At 36.1% G+C, this 21,697-nt stretch overlaps 1 protein-coding gene across 1 annotated transcript in view; it reads left to right on the top strand.

The window, feature by feature from the left end:
• The window catches only part of AKT3 (AKT serine/threonine kinase 3), a 150,893-nt gene that overhangs the window by 89,036 nt on the left and 40,160 nt on the right, over nucleotides 1–21,697 (top strand). Inside the window, exons 4-8 of the mRNA XM_080614898.1 lie at nucleotides 5,383–5,494; nucleotides 7,005–7,149; nucleotides 14,087–14,218; nucleotides 16,953–17,018; nucleotides 18,628–18,696. Of these exons, the coding sequence (XP_080471024.1) occupies nucleotides 5,383–5,494; nucleotides 7,005–7,149; nucleotides 14,087–14,218; nucleotides 16,953–17,018; nucleotides 18,628–18,696 (524 nt within the window). The remainder of the gene's footprint in view (nucleotides 1–5,382; nucleotides 5,495–7,004; nucleotides 7,150–14,086; nucleotides 14,219–16,952; nucleotides 17,019–18,627; nucleotides 18,697–21,697) is intronic.

A 21,697-nucleotide genomic window follows, 5' to 3' on the forward strand; every position in this document is an offset into this window, starting at 1 on the left:
TAATAAAATCTGAACAGATGATCTGTGCTTTTTTTTTTTTTTTTTTTTTTTTTTTTTTGGAGCTGGCAGGTTTCAGGCCCTCTAATTGGCTTCCCAGCTTTGCAGAGTAATTACAGCTTCAAGCAAACTTTGTCATCTGTGGTTCAGAATGGTGTAAAGTAAACAGAACGTTTTGAAATACAGTTTGTAGTTAGAGTTGCTTAGGAGAGTTAAACTAGCATAACTACTTAATTTAGATAGTAGCAGTTACTGGAAAAAGATAGCCTAGCATTTTAGAGTTGTCAGATTTTGTGTGGATACAGAGATGGAATTAACCTCTGCTAGGTACCTGACTTTTTTTTTTTTTTTTAATTTTATTTTAAAAAGAGAAGTTCAATACTTGAGAAACATCCATTGCACTTCTTTATACTGGTTTTTGTTTCAGTTTTGTCATTTTCTGTATAGATCCCAAAAGGCCAAACAAGTGCTACAGACTTGTTGGAACAAAGTTGTCAGTTTCTGTTACTGATTTTGTATTTTGCTCCTTTGAGCAAGTGTTCTCCCCCAAGCTTTTTCATCCCCTCTAATGTTAAAGGGCAGAATTCTCATGACTGATGTTTAATCCCAGCAAGACAAAAAGCTTTAGGATTAAAACATGTAATTCCAAATTGGAGATGGCTAGCATACAAGAACATGAAGTTGAGTCTGTCTGTTTACTGGCTTACTCATCTTTTTGAATGATAATTTAGACTTCCAACTGTTTTGAGTTGAGATTCAGCCCTTTAATTACATATGTTTATGTATAGTAGCAAACTTGAAGACATTATGTTAGAGTGTTCTCTACTCTTGGTAATGACCCAACTATCACTCGAGTGTTCAGAGCCAGCTCTCAGTAGCCAGTTTCACTCATTCTTCTGTTCTTTTGTAGTTTCCAAACTATTCTCTCTGTCTTAAACTACTACGTTTTTTTCCAGTAATTAGTAGAAAAATATTTTGATAATTAGCAGTAACTGTGTATTACAGCACTTATTCATCTTAATAGTTCTTTTTTTCTTTTTTTTTTTTTTTTTTTTCCTCTAGCTGTAGGTGAAAGACATTCACAAACAAGTTTTTATTCATGTTGCAGTCCTGACAGGAATCTTGTATACCATTTGTATACAGCAGCACATGAAGAATGTGGGTGTACTAAATATCACCAGACTTCAGTCACTTTCATCTAGTTGAGAAAGATAGGTAGCCCTCCACTTCTTTCTGAAACTCTTTTGCTTCAGACTGTAAGGATACAAACATATTTAATACGTATTTAATTTCAGCCTTCCACAAAGAAATTTAACTTTTAGCTGTTTTTAACAGAATATTTAAAAAGCTGATTGAGCTTTGTTAGATTTTTTTTTTTTTTTAATAGCATCCTTCAGTGATAGTGGAATGGCATTTTACATATATATATATATATATTTTCTCAGTGCCATTTTCAATTGCTAAGGTATTTTATATTACCTTCAATTGATTTAGTTAATCATCTGTAATGAAAACTCAGAGAGTAAATACTCTGGTAGTTACAGAGCTTAGTATATGTATCCATATGTTTTGTTCTTGTTAATAATGTGCATCTTCACTTTGAGGACTGCCTGAAAAAAATAATATGGGTAGTACCAATAATATAGCTACATATATAATATATTAGATACAGATTTACATAATCTATGTGCTAATATATATATTAATTACTATACTATATCTACTATACTAAATGTATAGATAAAGACCATATTATAGATAGCATTTGGACACAGGCAGGCTTAATTCTGTTAGTTCCAATTTTGTGTGCTTGAGTTGGCAAACTTACATTAATGCCATTTTAATGTATGTATTTTTGTATGTATTTGCAATCAGAAAATGGTGAAATTTAAAACCTTTGATTCCATTGCAGGCACTGGAAAGGATGTACTTTTCAACTGGTATAGCCTTTTCTGCGGATTTGACTATACCTAAACGTAGTCACCTCACTTTCCTGTCCCCAACAGCTTCTTTTACCTTCTTTCTCCTAAACTAGCTACTCCAGTTTAGCTGTATTGTAGCTAACCCCAATAATTTTTTCCTCGCACAGCTTCCAGTCTTTTTCTTGCCCCATTTCTACTCTTCTCCCTTAGTACATTCTCTAGTCTTCTGTTCTCAACTTCTCTTCTGTAAATAACTTACCATTTTTCTGTATTGGATTTTGCTTCAACAAAGCAGTTTCTTTTTACTATTGCCTATAGAATAGGATGAGGCATTATAAATATAGGAAAAAGAGCTTTCCATTTAGCAGGTGTAGAGGCAGGAGATATCTGTAACCTCTGGATTATACTTCAGTGCATAGGTTTTCAATGATTTTATGCTTTAGTAATTGTTATTATAATTTTTTACCCTCCTCCCTCTACACTCTCATCCCTCCCACATGTCGTGTGGCCAGATGCCTTACATTTTCATAGGATTACTAAAAGAATATCAAAGGTCTTGGTTTGCCAAGTTTTAAGTCTTGTCTCCAAAAAGTAGTATTTTCCAGCAGTGTGCAGCTTTAGGCAGACACCCAGCAAAGACAATTTCAGACTACATGATTGAAGTGTGATAGGATTAAAGCTGAGAGGATGGTTTTGTCAGGAGTAAGATGAGATAATCTTAAAGTAGACAATGCTTCTAGTCTCTTCTGTTATGAAGGTAACTAAACACATTCTGTAGAGCTACAGTTGAGTTAAGAAAACAAATAGCCTGTTAACCCTAGCCTCACCATCACCATCATCACGCTCATAACTTGGACTTCAATCATATCCCTGAAGATGGGGTTTCTTTGATCTCATGAGTAGTATTTGCACTCAGCTGCAAGCCTGGTTATGTATCCTAAACAGCTCTACTTCATCATGCTACAAGTTCCTGTCATCTGCATCCGTCCTCCTTGTTTCTCTTCCAGCTTCTGTGTTAAATTCCCTCTTCCTGTGTCCATCCTGCTGTAGCTCTTTCGTCTAAATTTTGAGGATGCCTCTCATCCCACCCAGGACCTACCTGAGTTTATAAAAGCAGTGTGGTTGGATTACTGTTTCTCTTTTCTGTTGGATTCTGTTTCTCTTTTGAGTCTCCACAGTGTATGCAGGTTTGTGAAATGTAATATCACCCCCTTGAGTGGTGAGCAGTCTGACTTACCTAAGTATATGGTGAATGAACAGTTTTTGCATCAAATAATATACACCTTTGCAGTGCAATGTTTCCTTTGTTTCTCTCTTATGTGTCTGTAAAGCTTCTGAGGTGTCCTGCTAAGCTGCAGAAAAAAAATCATATTGACAGACATATCCACTTCCACTCTCTGCTTTTTCAAATTTCAAATTTATAAAAATTGCAGTATGCATGGAAGTTCTTAAATCAAGGTGTCCTCACAAAGACTAGCCTAACATCAGTTCTTTCATGCCTATATTAAGGATGGTCCAGTACAAGTAAGTCTGATGATACTTAGTATGGCTTTATGTCGTGGAGAGAGAGGTAATTTCTTACATAATTGTGTCCCAAATTGTTTAGATTTTCATATATACAAATCAATGCCTTGAACTAAGGCTTTAAGCTTGTTATGAGCTAGTAATATTAAAAGGGAATTGCTTTAATGTATTTTCAGTATGCAGCTGCGTTTCAGAAGGTCAGCTATGAGTATGCATCTTGTGTACAATTAACAACGACAATAAAGGCATAAGAAAGCAAAAGCGAGGGAGACGGTACTTAGGTATGTTGGGTGGCTGGAAGTGTGCTGGGTCTTACAAAGCTCCTTGGAGAATATTTAAAATGCATTCCTGTAAAATTGTGGGTGATAGTTGAGGTTTCAGGACCCTGAATTTGTGAAGAAAAAATACATCAAACATATAATTTATATCTGTGAGAGAAGAGCGTGCCTTGTGAAGTGGTACATGTCATACCACATGCCTTTTGTAATGTGTTGACATTAACTGGAATAAACAAAATGTAATTCACTAAGAATAGATGTAAGGTTTCATGCTAAAGAATAGTCAGCCACATCAGTAAAAGGTGTGGGTCAGCTGGTAGCTGGTAGATCTACCAAAAGGAAGTTACAGCCGATTGTAAGTGAACAAGAAATCTGTTGCCATATTCATTATTGGTTGATTTGTGAACCTGATGAATCATTTTAGATCACACGTTTGGTCTGGTTCAGCTTTGAACAAGTGATAGTATTCCAGAACATGAGATGCAGTGTTTGTGTCTATTCCATGGTAGCTGTAGGAAAACAAACTACACTTTTGACAGAGTAACCTTAATGTCACAAAAATGTTTAAATATACTTGCATAAATAAAGAGTAAGTAGGTAGTGTTTTGCAGATGTAATATTTAGTGGACTGTGATACACTGTAAAATCTAATATGCAGTTTAATTGAACCATTGTCTGAATTACCAGTGTTGTGGTCTTGTGAGAGAGGAGTAATAGGCAGTCTGCGGTATGTCTAGATTTGTGTGACAAGGAAGATCTTGGATCTGAAAGCGCAATCTGTGAGGTTAAGTTGGTTGAATTGATTTAGGCCAGGGAAGACTTAAGAGAGACTAAATAGTGTTTGAATATCTAAAGGAGATAGCTACTGAAAAGATAAATTAGTCAATAGGGCAAGAAACAATATGCTTAAATTATAGAAACAGTTACATATAAATACTAGGGAAAAAATCCAGCTATAAAAATAATTAATTTCTTTATAGCTGGATGGAATAGTTTGCTTACAAAGGTTTTGAAATTACTACCTTTTGGGGACTGTAGAAAGAGTGTAGGGAAATACTTACGAGAAATAGCATAGATTCTGATTCTTCTCTGGGGCACCAACAGAACTGGATGATTTCCTGGGACAATCCCCCTGTGTGTGTATGGTTATTCTATATTTAATAATCAAGCTAGTTTCAACATCTGAACTTTCTCAAATAGGGTATTTTACAATAAATCTAATCCTAAAGTGACAGTAGCATGGGTAATTGTGACATGGTTACCATTGAAGGGAAAATATCATATTCGTCCTGCCAGGTACAGATGGAAAAATATGCCTGTGGCTACTGCTGTTACCTTGGCATACTAGGGCAATCCGGGCTGTAATACTCTTCTTACCCTTATAACACAGACCTAGTTTGCAAATGGAGATTGCACTCTTCATATGGGCAATTATGCATGTTTCATCAATTCCTCTGACTGCTTTCTTCACCTTATGATTATTACCTTCTACCTTTTATTGAAGCCTATGGTTATATTGCCATACTGTATTTCCTTATGTGTAGTGGATACATGCTGGGTCGGTATACATAAGCTGTATGTATTTCGTCTATGTAATTTCATTTGCTCTTCATCCATTAACTGGCAAAGTCTAAAAGTGTCAATGTCATGTATTTCTCTAGAATGTCAGCTAATGAAAACAGAGCGACCAAAACCAAACACGTTCATTATCAGATGTCTTCAGTGGACCACTGTCATAGAGAGGACGTTCCACGTAGACACGCCAGAGGAACGGTGAGGGTTTTATTTTTGCTTTGCTTTCCATATTCTTCACACAAAAGCCTCAACACAGTCTCTACTGGGATGGCACAGCGATCAGCACTTGGAACTGTGACATTGTGAGCACATCTGAACAGTTAGTTGAAGAATTTATAAGTCAGCTTCTGTAATATATTGTCTGAGCTCATAGCTAGTGTTCAGTTGCCTGTGAGTAGGTGGGATGAGTGTGTTCAAATAAGCCAAAACCATGTCATGATATGTCTCTGAAGTGTTAAATTTTGAACAGTCAAAGCCTGCATTAAAGGATTTTCCAGGCTTGCTATCTTAAATTTTCCTTTTTCTCATCCTAATATGCTCCTTTTTTTTGGCACAGAAAGCACCATGCTTGATATAATTTGTTTTACGTTTGCTTATTCGTTTTTCTTGTTTTGTTAAACATACACAAACTCATAAGTATGAGGTTATTTAATGCACCAAAAGAATGTAGGGGTTACGGGATGGTGTACCTTGCTAAAATGTTCTATCCTGTGTCTCTGGTTAGATGCACTGAGTCTTCCCACTGTGGGCATCAGTCCTGTTGAGATTAATATTATGATTTGGTTTTATTCAAGTTGTTCGTAACAATAAAAAAAACCCAATGACTTTACTTTTGCTGTTGTTTCTCTGTCATTAGTATATTCACTTGGGATTTTTTTTTAATTCTACTTTAGACTTTTTCTGCACCCTGTCTTTCTTCTGTGTATGCAGCTTAGTACTTCTGACAGCTTTCAGTAGTAGCACCAGAGTCCTCCTGTATCCCTTGCTGGCTGAGCAGAAACAGGAGGTGCTGCACTTGGTGTAGGGCTATGGTGTGCTGATGGGGTGGCTGGTGTGTCTGTGCTGGTTAGCCAGTACACAGAATAGCCATGGGCTCACCTGCCCTGGCTAGTGCCTCCACAGAAACCCTCATCTAGGCCTACCTCTCTGTGCAGTTACTGTTTTTTATGATGCTTGTAGGAATTCAGTTATCTTTGAGGACCTCTTTCTTGGGAGAATTTGAAATTAGCCAGCAAGTTGAGTTTTAAGTGAAGGCAGACAAAGAGTTGAATGCACAACATGGTTTAATACATCTTTTTTTTTTTTTTTTTCTGTGAAAATGTCTCACAGAGAAGGAGAATTTTATAAAAAGTCTGTTAAAACACCAAGTTATTATCAGATAGTATTGGATAGGAGGTGACATTCTGTCCTCTGAGCTGTGTTATACCTGGAGCAAGTGTTTTCAAGTTTTTACTGTTAATGTATTTACAAAATCAGACACTGGTAATTCTTGAAATTAACCATGCAGCGATCCTTTTTGATGCTGCTCAACTTCACCATCTTTAACATAATGCAGAATTTGGAAAGAAATTGAAGTGATGGATTTATATGAGTCTCTTGCTGTGTAACATGAGAATTGAACTTTAAAGGATGTAGCATGTGAAAAACATTATAAATCATTTATTGTGATTTATGAGTTCTGATAGGGATTTTGGCTTGTTCATGGTAGGGAAGAATGGACAGAAGCAATCCAGGCTGTAGCAGACAGACTTCAGAGGCAAGAAGAGGAGAGGATGAACTGTAGTCCAACTTCACAGATAGACAATATAGGAGAAGAAGAGATGGATGCTTCAACAACCCATCATAAAAGAAAGGTAATGACACTAAAAAAGAACTGACAAGACTGATACATAAAATAACTTCTGTAGAATGATCTAGTTGGGTAAAACAATATACAGGGACTAGTATTTCTACATACATTTCAATGTATTATAGGCATAAAAGTACATATATGTTTATTTTATAGAATCCTAGAATCACAGAATGGTTTGGTTGGATGGGACCTTAAAGATCATCTAGTTCCAATCCACCTGCCACAGGCTCAACCACCAGGTTGCTCGAAGCCCTGTCCAACCTGGCCTTGAACACTTCCAGGGATGGGCATCCACAAGTTCTCTGGGCAGCCTGTTCCAGTGTCTCACCACCCTCATAGTGAAGAATTTCTTCCTAATGTTTAACCTACATCTACTCTGTTTCAGCTTAAAGCCGTTCCCCTTTGTCGTGTTACTGCCTACCCTTGTAAGAAAGTTAATCTTTACTCTTTTCAGTAAAGGTGAACTGCTCTAGTTTTGTTTATTTGTTATGCTCTCCGATACAGCACTTCTGAAAAACAAAGTTAAGCTGTTCAGGCACATGTTAATGTTCTGCTTATTGTTTTAGTATTATTTTCCTATTTTCCTTTTTGTTTGTTTACTCTTCTAGAAGTATGGTAATAAAATATTTTATTTAGACAAGTAGATTTGCACCCTTTCTCGTGCAAATGATACCCAGTACAAATTAGATAATTTGCATGAAAAAGGCTGGCAAGATTTGGGGTTTAATGACCTTGATTTTTGCTAACTGGGAAAATAACTCTGCTTTAGTTTTCAATGAAGTAAGGGAAAACAATGTTGGGGTTTTTTTTTAATCCTTCACAGCTTTCGGTGTAAGTAGGAATATGTGTCTTGTTGGCTATAACATACTAGTAGTTGCATCTTCAGAGTCATCGTGATAAACATACAACTAAGAGCATGTTTTAAAGCTTCAGTGCCACAGAGAAATTTGCTTATTATTATTTTGTGTTTCCATTTTGTCCTGTGGTTCTGTAAGTATGAACTACTCTTGAAGAATGGATCACTGAAATGGACGTCTCTCATTTACTATACAGGGTTGACTTGACTCAAGAAATGCATTGAAATTGCATGAGAAATAATAATCTCTTTCTATAGGACTGGCTTTATTCTTTTAAGTAGAAGTGTGAAACATGTAGAAAACTAAGAGGAAGTCTGCTGAGAGAAGAAAATAGTCTTATAGCTAATGTAACTGAATGCTTTAGAATGATGAACAATGAAAAGAAATAGTGAATGTGTTCCTTTACTCATAGAGCATGTTTTGTTTGTTGCAGTGTATGAAGCAAGAATCATAGAAACGTCAGTGGCTGAAAACTATACTCTTATGAATATAACAAATATAATAAAAGTGTTAGTTTAGTTCTGTCATGTCCTAACTTCTGAGAAACAATTCTTTCCTGTTGTTTCATTGTATGCAATTTTCTAACCTTTTTCTGCTATAGAAGAAGGTGAAAGCTAATTATATACAGCTGTAACAATACTCCTATCATATATTGTCAGGCTGACATTGAACTTTTAGCCTTGAGACATAGATATTTAATGATTTTGCTGCAGGGTACAATATGATAAGTGACAGCAAGGTAGAGGCAGTGTTCAAGATGTGTCAGTCTTCTGAGAAGCAGTGTTATTATGTGGAAGGGATTTGAGTTTGCTCTGTTACATATCAGAGCATTGTTCCAAGCCTGTGTATCCTCTTAGTGGAGTACAAAACCACTGCATAACAACAAGCATTTTCAGGGTGTCAGAATTAATGCTTTCTAATATAAGAAGTTTATCTGGTGTGTATGTGTTCCTTGTTCACAGTGCAGTGCATTTTCTCATACAATAAAAGGGGTTGTGGGAACAGGAAAAGGAGGAGGAAGATCAGTTTTGTTTCTATCTTGGCGCTGATGCTTTAAGAAATGCTGAAATAAGCCACTGGGACAATGTGTGTGCAGTGCTGCAGAGTATTTAATGGCTTTGACAACAAGCCAAGAGCAAACTCTGTGAAACAAAGGTGAAATGAAAAATGGTGATCTTCAACACTTAATAATAGAGCAGAATGGAGTTTCTGTAGCAAGTGAAGAGCATGCTGGTGTCCACAAGGATTTTCTTTCTTCCAGAACTCAAAATCCCACTGCAGATTTCTGACTATTGGAAGACTTTAGCAAAAGGTCCTCAAAAGTTCTTGGAATCACAAATAATATAATGACAGGGAGTTGTCACTCCTTCTGTGTTAATTGAAATTGGGAAAAATGTATTTTTTTTAGAACTGTTTCTGTTTTGTCAAAATGTTTCTGAAAAGCTTCTGTTTAAGCTTTTGTAGTTGTTAATGTAATCGGAACCATTTCTGTTATAATGACTTAATGCATTTTACTGCTTTTTTGGGGGGGGGTATTGGATTTCTTTTCATTTCAGGGATTTTTTGCACAATGTGTCCTACAAGCTGGTTTTGTCACCTGATTTTTACATCTGAGCCCAGTGAATTTTGCTTGTGCGTGCACCAGATGGTATACATATGAGTAGAAGAGCATAATCAAATTAAGAAATAAGAAACAAGACAGAGAGGAGTGGGCCTGCTCTTCTCTAAAAAGGTAGCAAAAGATTTACAAAGAACACAGTCTTTAGGATGTGGAACTTGATTTGAGCAGACCTGACAGCAATGTCCCTGACGAGATCAGCTGAAGAACCAAAAGCCTTTTTTTTTTTTCCTTTTCTTTTTTTTTTCCTTTCTTTTTTCCCTCATTTTTTCAACGGTGTCAGTGTACCACTTAAGTTTTACAGTAGTAGCATCTCTAAAATTCAGAGCACTAGAAATTCTTAGCAAACTGGTTTAGTTTCTTGCTGTACTATTTCTTGTAAGTAGAGTTTCTTCCTCATGAAATCAGATGAGAACTCCCAGTGGTATCATCTTTATGCAAATCAGGAATTTTTTAAAAATAGTTCCTTGGTAGGAATTTTCAGCACCAGTAGTAGGGTGTATTCTTTTGAACAGGTCATCCATAGGGGAGTAAATAGGCTTTAGAGAAGGCTGAACACCATGCAGTTCTTTGGTTAGTGCAGTTTCCTGTAGCTTTGTTGCTTTTCCTTTGTTTTCAAATTTGTTTTGCAGGGTGCAGGATGAGTAAATAATAGATTTTTCAGAGGAAACAAAAGAATGATATAATGAGGAAAAAGATTAAATTCCCAGAGTTTGGTAAGAATGAAAAAGGTGGGAAAATCATCAAGGGGAAAGAATCTAGTCTTATGGGAGCCTCCAGAGTTGTTTACCAACATCCCTTAGGTTTAGGACATATTTCCATTTCTCCACCAGTTTTCAATACACCATTAGCTATGTCATCTGTGTTTTTATCTCCCAAGGTCTTGTGTTCTTTGGCAGACTTTCTGAGTTACCCTGCACTGTGTATCATTTCTAAGCATTCGGCTGAGCTTCTAAAGAATGAGAATATCAGGAGACTTTATTCTTAGAACTAGGACTACCACCATAACCTGCTGTTAAGCCATGGATCAAAATCTTGCAAGCTTATTACCTTCCTCTTAAAAATACACATATATTTTTAACTTGCTTTTACAGCGCTTACAGCTAGATTTATGACTGCTTTGATTAACATTATGTAAGCAAATTTTAGGCAAATGAGTCTTTCAATTTGACTGGCTTGCTGCCCTTAGCATAAAACCCATGTCTGTGATCAGCTGAGCCAAGATCCTCCTTCTGTGTGTGGGCAGAGGGCTGCTTTTGAGATGGTTTTATTCAGATTCTGATCCCTCTCTAAGTCCAGCCTCTCAAAGATCAGAAATGTGGGAAGAAGGCCTTTGAGACTGCTTATGATACCATGAATATTTGCCTATTATAAGTAATAAGTTGTTACAGTCACTAACTCGGTATTCTTTATCAATAAAACTGTTGGTCATTCTTTGTCAAGGAATGTGTTAACTTATGACTGAAGATATGGAGGATTCTGCTCTGAATTACTCATCCACTGCCTAAATATGTTTTGAATGCTTTGTGGATTTTTCATGTGGTTTTGTCAATTTTCACTCCTTCAGCACAAAGGCAGTTGTGTTTGCTTTATGGTTATTATAGAACTATTGAAGTAGATAACCTAACTTTCCAAAGTTCTGACTGTGATATTTGTGAAGTCTTACCTTTAGCTGATTAAGTAGCCACAGAGCGTTTGGATTACAACTTTATGTACTGCACCATGCATCACTGGTTTTAACACATTATGCTAGTTTTTGGAAAAGGTGACCATTGAAGGACTTGTGGTCATAATCTTTTAATCTTACACCGACTTGTGTAAAGTGAGTTTGCTTTAAGTAGAAAGTATACTAAGCCTTTGACATCTCTGTTACTCGTATTTCTTACTGGGATAAACATGGTTTTGTTCTTCCTGATGTAAGGTGGTTTTGGCAGCAAAATAAGGTCTGTCACTGCAGAATGTTTAAGTGTGTTTATGTGTGAGCAAAGAATGGAGTTCACCAAGATTGCTTAGAAGCTACCCATCAACCATTACATTGGAAAAAGATTTAATTCCTGCTGATGTAGCTGGAAAATTGATATATGGAAAGCATCTTCTCTTAAATAAAGCTTTCGAATATCCGGCTATCCAGGTGTTACCTTAAGTAGTCTGTTGGAGATTTTTTTGCAACTTTTAAGTTGTAGGTTGAATATGTAAAAGCTAAGGAATTACAGCATTCATGTGTTTGGTGAAACTTCAGTTCTTCCCCTTATGTGAGCAGATTTCAGACTGACTCTGAGTGAGCCATTGCATGTATTATTTTCACAGCACTGCCTTTGTCGACAGCAGCTTCAGATCCACAGTAATAGTATTATTGACTCAATTTTAAAGGAATAAATAATTTCAGAAGTAGATTTTTGTCTTAATTTTTTCTCACATGAGAATATATTTTTCTACCATTGCTTGTGATTGCACAGTGGGGATATGCCCAATATCTCTACACTTGGAATTGTGTGTGAGACATGTAGGCACTGTAGAGGTGTTTCTGATAGAAATAAGGAAATTATTAATTACATTGTGGAAGGCACAAGTAGAAGTTTATCTGGAATGCCAGTATTCAAGAGAACTGACTGAGGCAGTAACTAGTGATAGAAAGGGACTCTAGGAAGATGAAAGATAAGGCACGATCTTTTCTTTTCTCACACATGAAAGGATTAAGTATATTTAACTTAGCAAAACTGAGACTTGGAGCATAATTACTCTTCATAAATGTTTCATGGTGTATTATTCACAAAAGAAGGAAGATTATTGGCACTGCAGGACAGTACTATAACAAGAATAGGTGAACGTGTTGTCTTCCAGAGCTTTTAACTGATTTCCTCAAGGTTCCTGGGTGCCTGTGTGATGTGGTGCTGCAGTGAAGCCAGTAACACAGTGCACTGAAAGATGGTCTTTTGAAGTACATGGTGGAAACAATGTTTGGCCCTGAGTTAGCCAGAATAACCTAGTTGTCATTCCAAGGTGACCCTCTCCAGTCACTGTATTCTCAGTATTGTGCTGTTTTTTCCAATATCCTCGTCTTTGCATCTAATGCATAGACTATAGGATGTGTGCTTCTGAACTGGCTGTGAAATGAACTTGCAGAATTAAGATAATTATCGACTCAGGCTTTGTGCTTATGAAAGTGACCAAACTGCTTTGGGATCTGAGATCATCTGGTCATACGCTTTCAATGTGTGACACTCCAGTTGAGCTGATAAACCTACTAGACTCAAATTGTATAGTGGAACCAGCTCTCGGATGTGCTGTTTTTAACTTGCAAAACTAGGGCAGTACTAGATGCTTGAATGGTCACTATAATGGAGTCATATGAGAGAGGATAACTTGATACCTTTTCCTTTCAGAGCCAAATTGATTAATGTAAAAACCATATAATCATAATCTGTACTCAAATTTTTAAAAGTCCAGTTCTAATACAAAGACTTCAGTAGAGTCTTACTGGTATAATACTGCACTAAGGATCAGGTATGTTTTACAAAAACAGTCAGTACAGTGGTTGGTGTTATGCAGAACCTACCGATACATTCTTGTGTCCCTGGTAATACAGGACTTGATAGGCTTTCTTAGATGTGGAGCATTCATGAAATGCTTTGTTCTATGTGTGCTTTGTAAAAACAAGATCTGCTTGAGGATTGGAAGTCTCTACAGAGGGATCTGGAGAGGCTGGATCAATGGGCTGAGGCTAATTGTATGAAGTTCAACAAGGCAAAGTTGCAATCCTGCATTTGGGTCATAAGAATGCCAAAGGACCTGGGGGTGTTGATCAACAGCCAGCTGAACATGAGCCATCTTGTGCCCAGGCAGCCAAGAAGGCCAGTGAAAGACATAAGAGTTGCTGGAGCGTGTCTAAAGAAGGGCAACAAAGCTGATGAAGGGTCTAGAGCACAAGTCTTATGAGAAATGGCTGAGGTTTAGTCTGGAGAAGAGAAGGCTCAGGGGGGACCTTATCACTCTCTACAACTACCTGAAAGGAGGTTGTAGCAAGGTGGGTTTTGGTCACTTCTCCCAGATAACATGCAATCAAGCACAAGAGGAAAAGGACTCAAGTTGCACTGGGGGTTTAGATTGGATATTAGGAAGAAGTCCTTCCCTGAAAGGGTTGTCAAGGGAAATGGTTGAGTCACCATCTCTGGAAGTATTTAAAAAAAAAAAAGACCCAGACATGTAGATGTGACACTTAGGGACATAGTTTAGTGGTGGACTTGACAGTGCTAGGTTAATGGTTGGACTTGATGATCTTAAAGGTCTTTTCCAACATAAACTATTCTATGATTTTATGATTATGAACTTAATCATAGAAATGTACCTGGTTTTGTAAAGTGTTACTATTTTGGTAACAGCATTTGATTATATGTGGACACACTTACGCATGTTGGAAATGGATAACATAAGTCTTGCTAATCCTTGTTCTTTGCCTCTTACAGACAATGAATGATTTTGACTATTTAAAACTACTGGGCAAAGGCACGTTTGGCAAAGTTATCCTTGTCCGAGAGAAGGCTAGTGGGAAATACTATGCTATGAAGATTTTGAAAAAAGAAGTCATTATTGCAAAGGTAAGGAAGATCATCGTTTTAATGTTGGGTAATATTTTCAAATATTATGATCAATATCTAATATGTAAGTTATATTTTATTTCTGATGGTAACTGAAATGGATAGAAATATTTATGTATCTTCAGAAAACAAGAATACAAAAACTAGTATGTGTACCCATTTTGCATGCCTTTTTTCCAGGATCTTACAATCTAGAGTATGCCAAAATTTTGAGAGAGTTCACTGGGTAGAAAGACAGTGCAATTCAAGTTTAAAACCAGAAAAAAATGCATTGTAGGGTATATTACATACTTAAGAAAAAAATTCTAAGTGAACTGTGTTGGGGTTTTTTTGATAAATAAAACTAATTTAATGGACCTGTGCTCTGTTCTGCTAAGTTAGATAAGATGGCTGTGCATGGGACTAGAAATTCAATTATTTTCAGTTTTTGAGGAGCAAGACAAGTCTGAAACAGATGTCTGTTGAAGTGGTTTAAACTGCATTGTCCAGTCAATTAAGCTTGATTAGTGCAGTGTTACTAGCTCTTTTGCTTGGTTGTAATGTTAAGAAGTTTAAACTTGAAGATCATCTAGTCTAAGCTTTGTTTGTAGCAATTCTAAAGTTTTGAATCCCACTTCCATAGAACAAGTTGAGAGCAAGAAACCTACATGCTCTTATCACCAGGAGACACAATTAAAACCAGTCCCAGGGTCATTTTTCTGCCTGTTTGTTGACCAGTGAGAAGATTAAGTGTGTAAGGAAAGACACCTTTCATCCTGTGATGAAAATGGGAGCACCTCAGTCTTTTAAATTTGACTTCCTCAAAACTGGGATTTTATTTTGGATGGAGTCCCTCTAAGTTTATCATAGTATGGCTGTATATTGATAAGAAACTAATGAAAAAATAAAAAATAGACTATGCTTAGATCTTCACAAGTGAAGGGATTTTGGTTTTTTACCTACAGTCACCAAATACCAGTTTTCCCACTCCTTTCCAAACTGAAAACATAAGCAGACTTGGGCCTGAACTTAGCTGTCTAACCCAGTGTAAGTATGCCATGGGGATTTATCAATAACATTTAACTCTGGAGATCAGTGCTAAGGGTACTGTCACTAGGTAGAGATCTGCAGTTCCAACCCAGCCTATAATGTGATACAATATGCACTGTAGAAGGTCATACCCTAACAGTTAACATAATATAAAGGAGAAAAGTGATGCATTGACAGCTGTATCTAGAAGGTTATATAGCATCTGCTCAGTTCAAACTAAATCTGTTGATCCTAAATTTTCATGACAGATTAATAGTACAGTTACCAGGAAATTGCTACCAGTATCACAAACTTCTGAAGCAATTCCAGAAAAACTGGCCATTGCCAGCTTTTTATGCCCTGTATCTGGTGAAACACTGAGGTTGAAAAATAAATAAATAGAACTAAATTTAGGCTTGCTTATCTCCTTGAAGAGTTTTTTGTTTTAACCCCAGTGTGTGGTTGTAGTGTATAGACTCAGGGTTGCACTGATTCAGCTAAATGACGTCATAATTTCTTACCACTAACTCTGTTGTTGTTTAACTTCCTATTTTGACAATTTTTTAAGTCCAGTTTAAAACTCCTGACATCTGTGTTTACTTTCTAGTTTAGTAATACCTTATCTGCAGAGCACTGTCTGCTAAGCATGTAGTACAATAATGTTATATTGATATTATTTGTAGGAATAATAAAGTATACTCTGACTAAATATATTTACTTCTGAAGGGCTATTGTTGAGGTTTGAGTTGCACTATGTTAGTCTTCAGTTTTGCATAATATAATAGTGGTAGCTTAGCCCTGCAGAAAATGTAGTGCAGGGTGAGCTCTCTTCCTGCCATCTTCTCCCCCTTGCCCCTGCATTGCCCTCTTCTCTGCAAACCTGGTGGCATGAGGGGCCATAGCCCTGCCACTGGGGGCTCCCCGTCATCCCTCCAGGCTGTTTCTTGCCTCCCATGTGTACCTCTCTTGGTATCCCCCCTGGCAGGGGGGATAGTGAGAGGGCCTCTTTCTCAAAATCTGCTTGGAAAGGAGGTGAGGTTGTATGGACATCTTCCCACCTCCCATGGACAGGGTGTTTGCCCTTGAGGAAGGGTATCGCTCCCAGTCAGGTTAGCACTGCTCACTTGGCTCTTAAGGACAGCCAAAGTGGATGAGGGATGGAGGGAAGGAGTGAGTTTTGGATGGCTACATATAAAAGAAAGTTAAAGAAAAACAAAACAAACACCTAAACAAGTGCATGTTTAAAAACAGCAAAACTGTCTTTACTTAACATTAGACTAGATTAGGCTAAGTTTTATGGATGCCTCTGAGTTATTACGTGTACGTTTCTTGTAAATTGTTTCAATCTCCCTGTAGATATGTCGTTCAGATGATTCATACCAGAAATGTGAAGTTGTGATGTCTGTATTTTCAAACTATCAAATCCAATATTATAATTTCTTACTTCCCAACACTGGATATAAAATTAAAGATTTCATTTAAAGCAAGAAAATAAGAAAAAACTAAAATTAAACCCATTAATTGTATTTTGCCAAACTTAAATTTACTTTAAAATCTTTTCTCAGAAAATGTGAATTATTTTTCATGCTTCTTTCAAGTTTGATCATTTTCCAAAACTGTACTGAAGCTTATTCTTTTTGAAAGTGTTGACCTTTTCCTCCTAAATAATTCAATGACAATTTTATATGTTAATTCAGACTTACTTCTTCTACTCTTTATTTCTCAGGATGAAGTAGCTCATACACTTACAGAAAGCAGAGTATTGAAAAATACGAGACACCCTTTTTTAACAGTAAGTATTAGGAATTAGTTTTAAGTACATTAGCAGGTGATTTTCAACATGATGGGTATTTCATTATGAACAGTATTTACAAACAAATTTTGAAGTCTTTCGTGTGGTTATTTGTAAACAAGTAGTGGCTATCTAGTGCTTCTCATGTCCTTTATCAGAATATGTATTTAAGAGTTCAGAAAGTAAGTTTCTAACCATTTTGTGCAGCTCAGCTGCACTCCAGTTGACTGTAGAATGTAACTGTTGTTCATATACAAAAATCACAAGTTGAACATTTTCTTAATAAAAGTTACTGATATCACATAATATCAAGTAATTTTTATCAAGAAAATTGAGTTCTATAAAAAGATAAAAATTAATACTTGTTCAACATAAGTAGCCCATGGAGCAGCAAAGCTCAAACCCCACTACCTCAGTGTTATTGTCTTCATATGGTTTATATTTAATAGAAGGTATTGAAGCTATTGCAAATAAGTTGAAAATTTTGAGATTCATGACAAATCATGATTAATAGCTTTAATTTTACAACTGACTTATGTAGAAGTAATTCTGATTCCTCTGGTCTGAGAATGTATTAGAAAATCTTTTCATTGGTTTCAAAAGATGATTAACATGTATTTTAAGGTAGGGAAAAATGATTTTCTTTTTTGTATTAAAATACCAGAGTATAACATGGAAGCTTTCCTATTTAGAAAATCATGAACCAAACCCTTTAGAAAGCAGAGGATTGCATTCACATTGCTTGGCCAAAATATTCTTGGAAATTCAATCAAAAGAAACGAGATCCCCTAAAGTTACTTAATTTAGAGTGTGAAGGTAAGCAGGAGTAGGTGTTAATTGCAGTCAAATTGTGCAAATTACTGCCGTTGTATCTTTAAATGTCTCTGATATTCTTAAGCAAATATTTTAAGGACAAATGCAGTATTTTAAGTCACACGAGTCTCCTAATGATTTTGTTATGTGTAGTTCTACTGTGTTTTGTTTCTTTTGAACTGTATCTGTAGATTTGCTTTGGTGTAATTTTTCAAAGCTAAATGAAATCAACATTGAAAAGTCAAAAATTTTAATTAAGTTAATAACATTTGTTACAATTTTTAAATGATATGTAAATAAATATATTCATTTGTCAATGTTTTTAACACTGCATGGTATGTGAAACTGGAGACTCCTTTTGGATATGAAAGCAGGCTGGAGGTTTAGATCACTTTTAAGTTTTGATATGGGAGAAATGAAAAAAAGCATGGCAATCTCTCTCTTCATGGGCATCGTGGAAGTGGACATCATAAAATGAGTGAGAATAGCTGGTTCCATATATGGCAGTTAGAAAGCCATATAGAATTGTGAATTTTAGTAACTATGTAGAATTTTATTATAACAAGCATGATGTTTTCATATCAGTGGGCATGTGGCAGAGATGAAGGAAGACATGAAGGTTTTAATTCGTCACAAGCTCCAGATAGGAATTTCCACTTTTAATTACTCTGACAGTTCTCACCAAATCAGAATTGTCTGCTTAAGAGGATAAAATTAAATTTTGCTACAGTTTAAGTGCAAGAAATTGTGTTAATACAAGATGATAATTGTTCGGTTTTGCTGTTTTCTTTGCAAGTCCTTGAAATATTCCTTCCAGACAAAGGATCGTTTGTGTTTTGTGATGGAGTATGTTAACGGAGGAGAGGTAAGTAGAAAAAAGATGTTCTGCACTTCTAATAGTAATGCTGTCACTGGGTTACACTTTAAAAGATATTATTTTTCTTGCCTTGTTTGCTTTCTAGTGCCTTTGAAAGTTGTCTTTTTTCTTTGTATTTTTTAAAACTGTTATTTAAAAAAAATGTGGATGTGTTTTACAACTGTGCTGTCAAAAAAAAAAGGCAGTTTTTTGATCAAAAATAGTTCTTATTCTGGAAAAATTAGATTTGTGAAAGATAATTTCATGGTAGAGAGATAATTACAAATATCTTACTGTTTTTTCCTCAAGCGCATTATAGCATGTTCTGGCATGAAATGGTCATAATCTAGTGCAAACAAGCAAAAATAATGTTGGACTAGTCTTATTTTTGTCCTAATGTGAAATATGTGCTTTCTCCTTTGCTGTAGCTGTTGCAAATATGTATGAGAAAAGTGTTTGTATTTTTCATTACTTCTTCCTCTTCACTTGCTGTGTCCTTTGGAAATTTGAAGTTAAGTGTTAAACTTATTAATGTCGTTAGCCTTTAAGCCGTTGCTGTCCTCCAGTTATTTCCTGAAGAATGTAATATCAAAACTATATCCGTCAAGTGGATTTAAAGAGAATTGCAATCTAAGAAGAGGGCTTTCATCTCCCTTTTAAGTGCTGTTTGTTATTCAGACTGTGTCAGATTACAGCATTAACTAGGGGGTTTTCCTTATTTTGTCTACTATATGCTGCATAATAACACTAAAGTACTAAGTGTTTCCACTAGCTTTTTTTATTAGAAAACTATTCCTTCATTCAGGAATTGCTGCAGCATGGTACCATGTTTTTCGTTATCTTTTTGCTGTGTTCTCCTACAATAAAACTGTCTTCAGCTATAACCCTAATGCCTGAGCACGCCCAGAGTGCCTGTCTTGCATTTGTTGCTTTGGTGATTTCAGTGCCCAATCTGAAGCTCATTTACATCCTAACTTGTTCATGGTCTTCTACCAGCCATGACTAAAGGTGGTACTATAGGGTTCTTGAATGGGAGGATGGCTTTTTGACTCAATATATATAAACCCAGTTCTGGACATCACAGACATTTAACCATTTTGGCTAGTTGGACTAGACACAAAAATCTTCCTCAGCAGTAATGAGATAACAGCCTTCTCTTGGACACTCAGCGGGCTTATTTAACCTTGAACTTAGGCCAGCAATATTAAGTCAGTGCTATTTACAGTGAGTTTTAAAAGTGGCGCCTTATGAATTAGCTAATTGCTCTTAAGTTTTGTCTGTGTAAGATCTTACTGGATTTCTGTAATCTCAGGGGATGTACTTTGAGAGTGTTTTGAAAATCAGCCTGTCGTTCAGACACTTACTTTTTTGCAAGATACTTTTCTGCCCTATCTGAATGCAGAGCAGAGCCCAGAGATAATGTTTTCAACTCCTTTCTTATGATTGAATACTCTGACACTATGTTTTGATCAGGTGTTTCTTGCATTCCTCTGCATTGGGTAGCGTGCCTTTGTGGTAACTGCTGCAGACGTCTTGTGTCATGGGTCTCCTGGTGGCAGCCTGCTTTTGCTTACTGGGATTTAAATAATTGCAATGTACTTTGCCAAGGGTGGGTCGCTTTTTTCAGGTGTGATGCTCTTGTTTGTTAGAGTTGCTCTTTTTCTTTGCTGGTGGTTGCCTAATTCAGTGCATCTAACCTTAAATTTTTGCCACAGTGGAAAATAATGACCATTCCCTAACTAAGGAGGCAATTTTCTTTGAAGAAACTCTCCTGATTCGCTTATGTGCTTCTTTTTGGCTAAAGATGTAGAATAGTAAGTTGGACAGACTTTCCTTTTTAATAGGAAAATCTTTAATCTTACTAAATTTTTCTGTGAATTCTAGACTTTAGTCACTCTCTGCTAAAAAATACAAAAGGTTTCATATTTGTACCCTGGTTATTTACTTGGAACTACTGAATAAAAGTTGCACAAACTCTAGCGAGCATTTTAACCATTTCTGAGCATATCTTCTATATGGTACACAGATTTTTTTTCTTTTGCTGCTTCCCTCTACCATTTTCTCTGTTCAAAGACAGTTTCATTTCCTTACAATGGTTTCTCACTGTTGAAGGTTTAGAAAATTCATCTTTTAATTATATCCTTCTAGTGGAAAATTGACTGTAGCAGTACCATGTTTCTCTCTCCAGAGCTGTACTACCTTCAGTGTGTTTCTGTTTAAAATTCCTTTAGATTAAAGATTTCTTTTTAAACAATTGTGCCTGAGTAATTTGCTTGGGAATTTTCATGTATTATGTCTTTCAGGAGCCCATTGAACAGTCCTCCGAATGAAAGACTTTTTGAGCTTTACATTTGCATTCTTGACTCTCACCCAGGTGAAAGCAACAAGATGCCACCATTTAGGTTTCTGCCCTACTACACTTTTAATTAAAAAGTGTATTATTAAAAAGTGTAGTTGGTACTAGGAGTCTTCAGTTCCTCTTCCTGTGATTAAGAAGGAAAACAGTTGATGAAAGGGGGTCACTGAATTTCGTTACGGAGGAGAAGAGATTGTGTTAAAATTGTTATAAACGAGAATCATCTATACCTGTTACAAATCTAGATCCATGTTGAATTTAATGTCCCACCAGAATAGTAGCAATTTATCTTTGCCTTACCTTCAGATTAGATAGGTAGTTTGAAGATAAGGCAAAGATAACTAAGATAACTTCAGATTAGTTAGGCTCAGTTAGTAAGGGAACATGTTATAATCAAAGTGTAATTGTATGAGTCTACCGGTCTATGTGTGTGCTTTTTTACAAGGTAAAAACAGTGTCTAATTATCTTTTGATTTTCTTTAAAAGAAAATCCAAAGGCACATTCTGTAGCTAAATATATTAAAGCAAAACATTAGAGGATTTTTTCCAACCAAATTATTCAGACGGAAATACTGAATATGTCTTCCTTATACTGACAACTTTTACAGTTAATTTTCTCTGTTTAAGGGCCCAATCATGAAATCTTTGTTCTGG

Source organism: Psittacula echo (genome assembly GCF_963264785.1).
Source record: "Psittacula echo genome assembly, chromosome: 4".
In the NCBI taxonomy this organism is placed as follows: Eukaryota; Metazoa; Chordata; class Aves; order Psittaciformes; family Psittacidae; genus Psittacula; species Psittacula echo.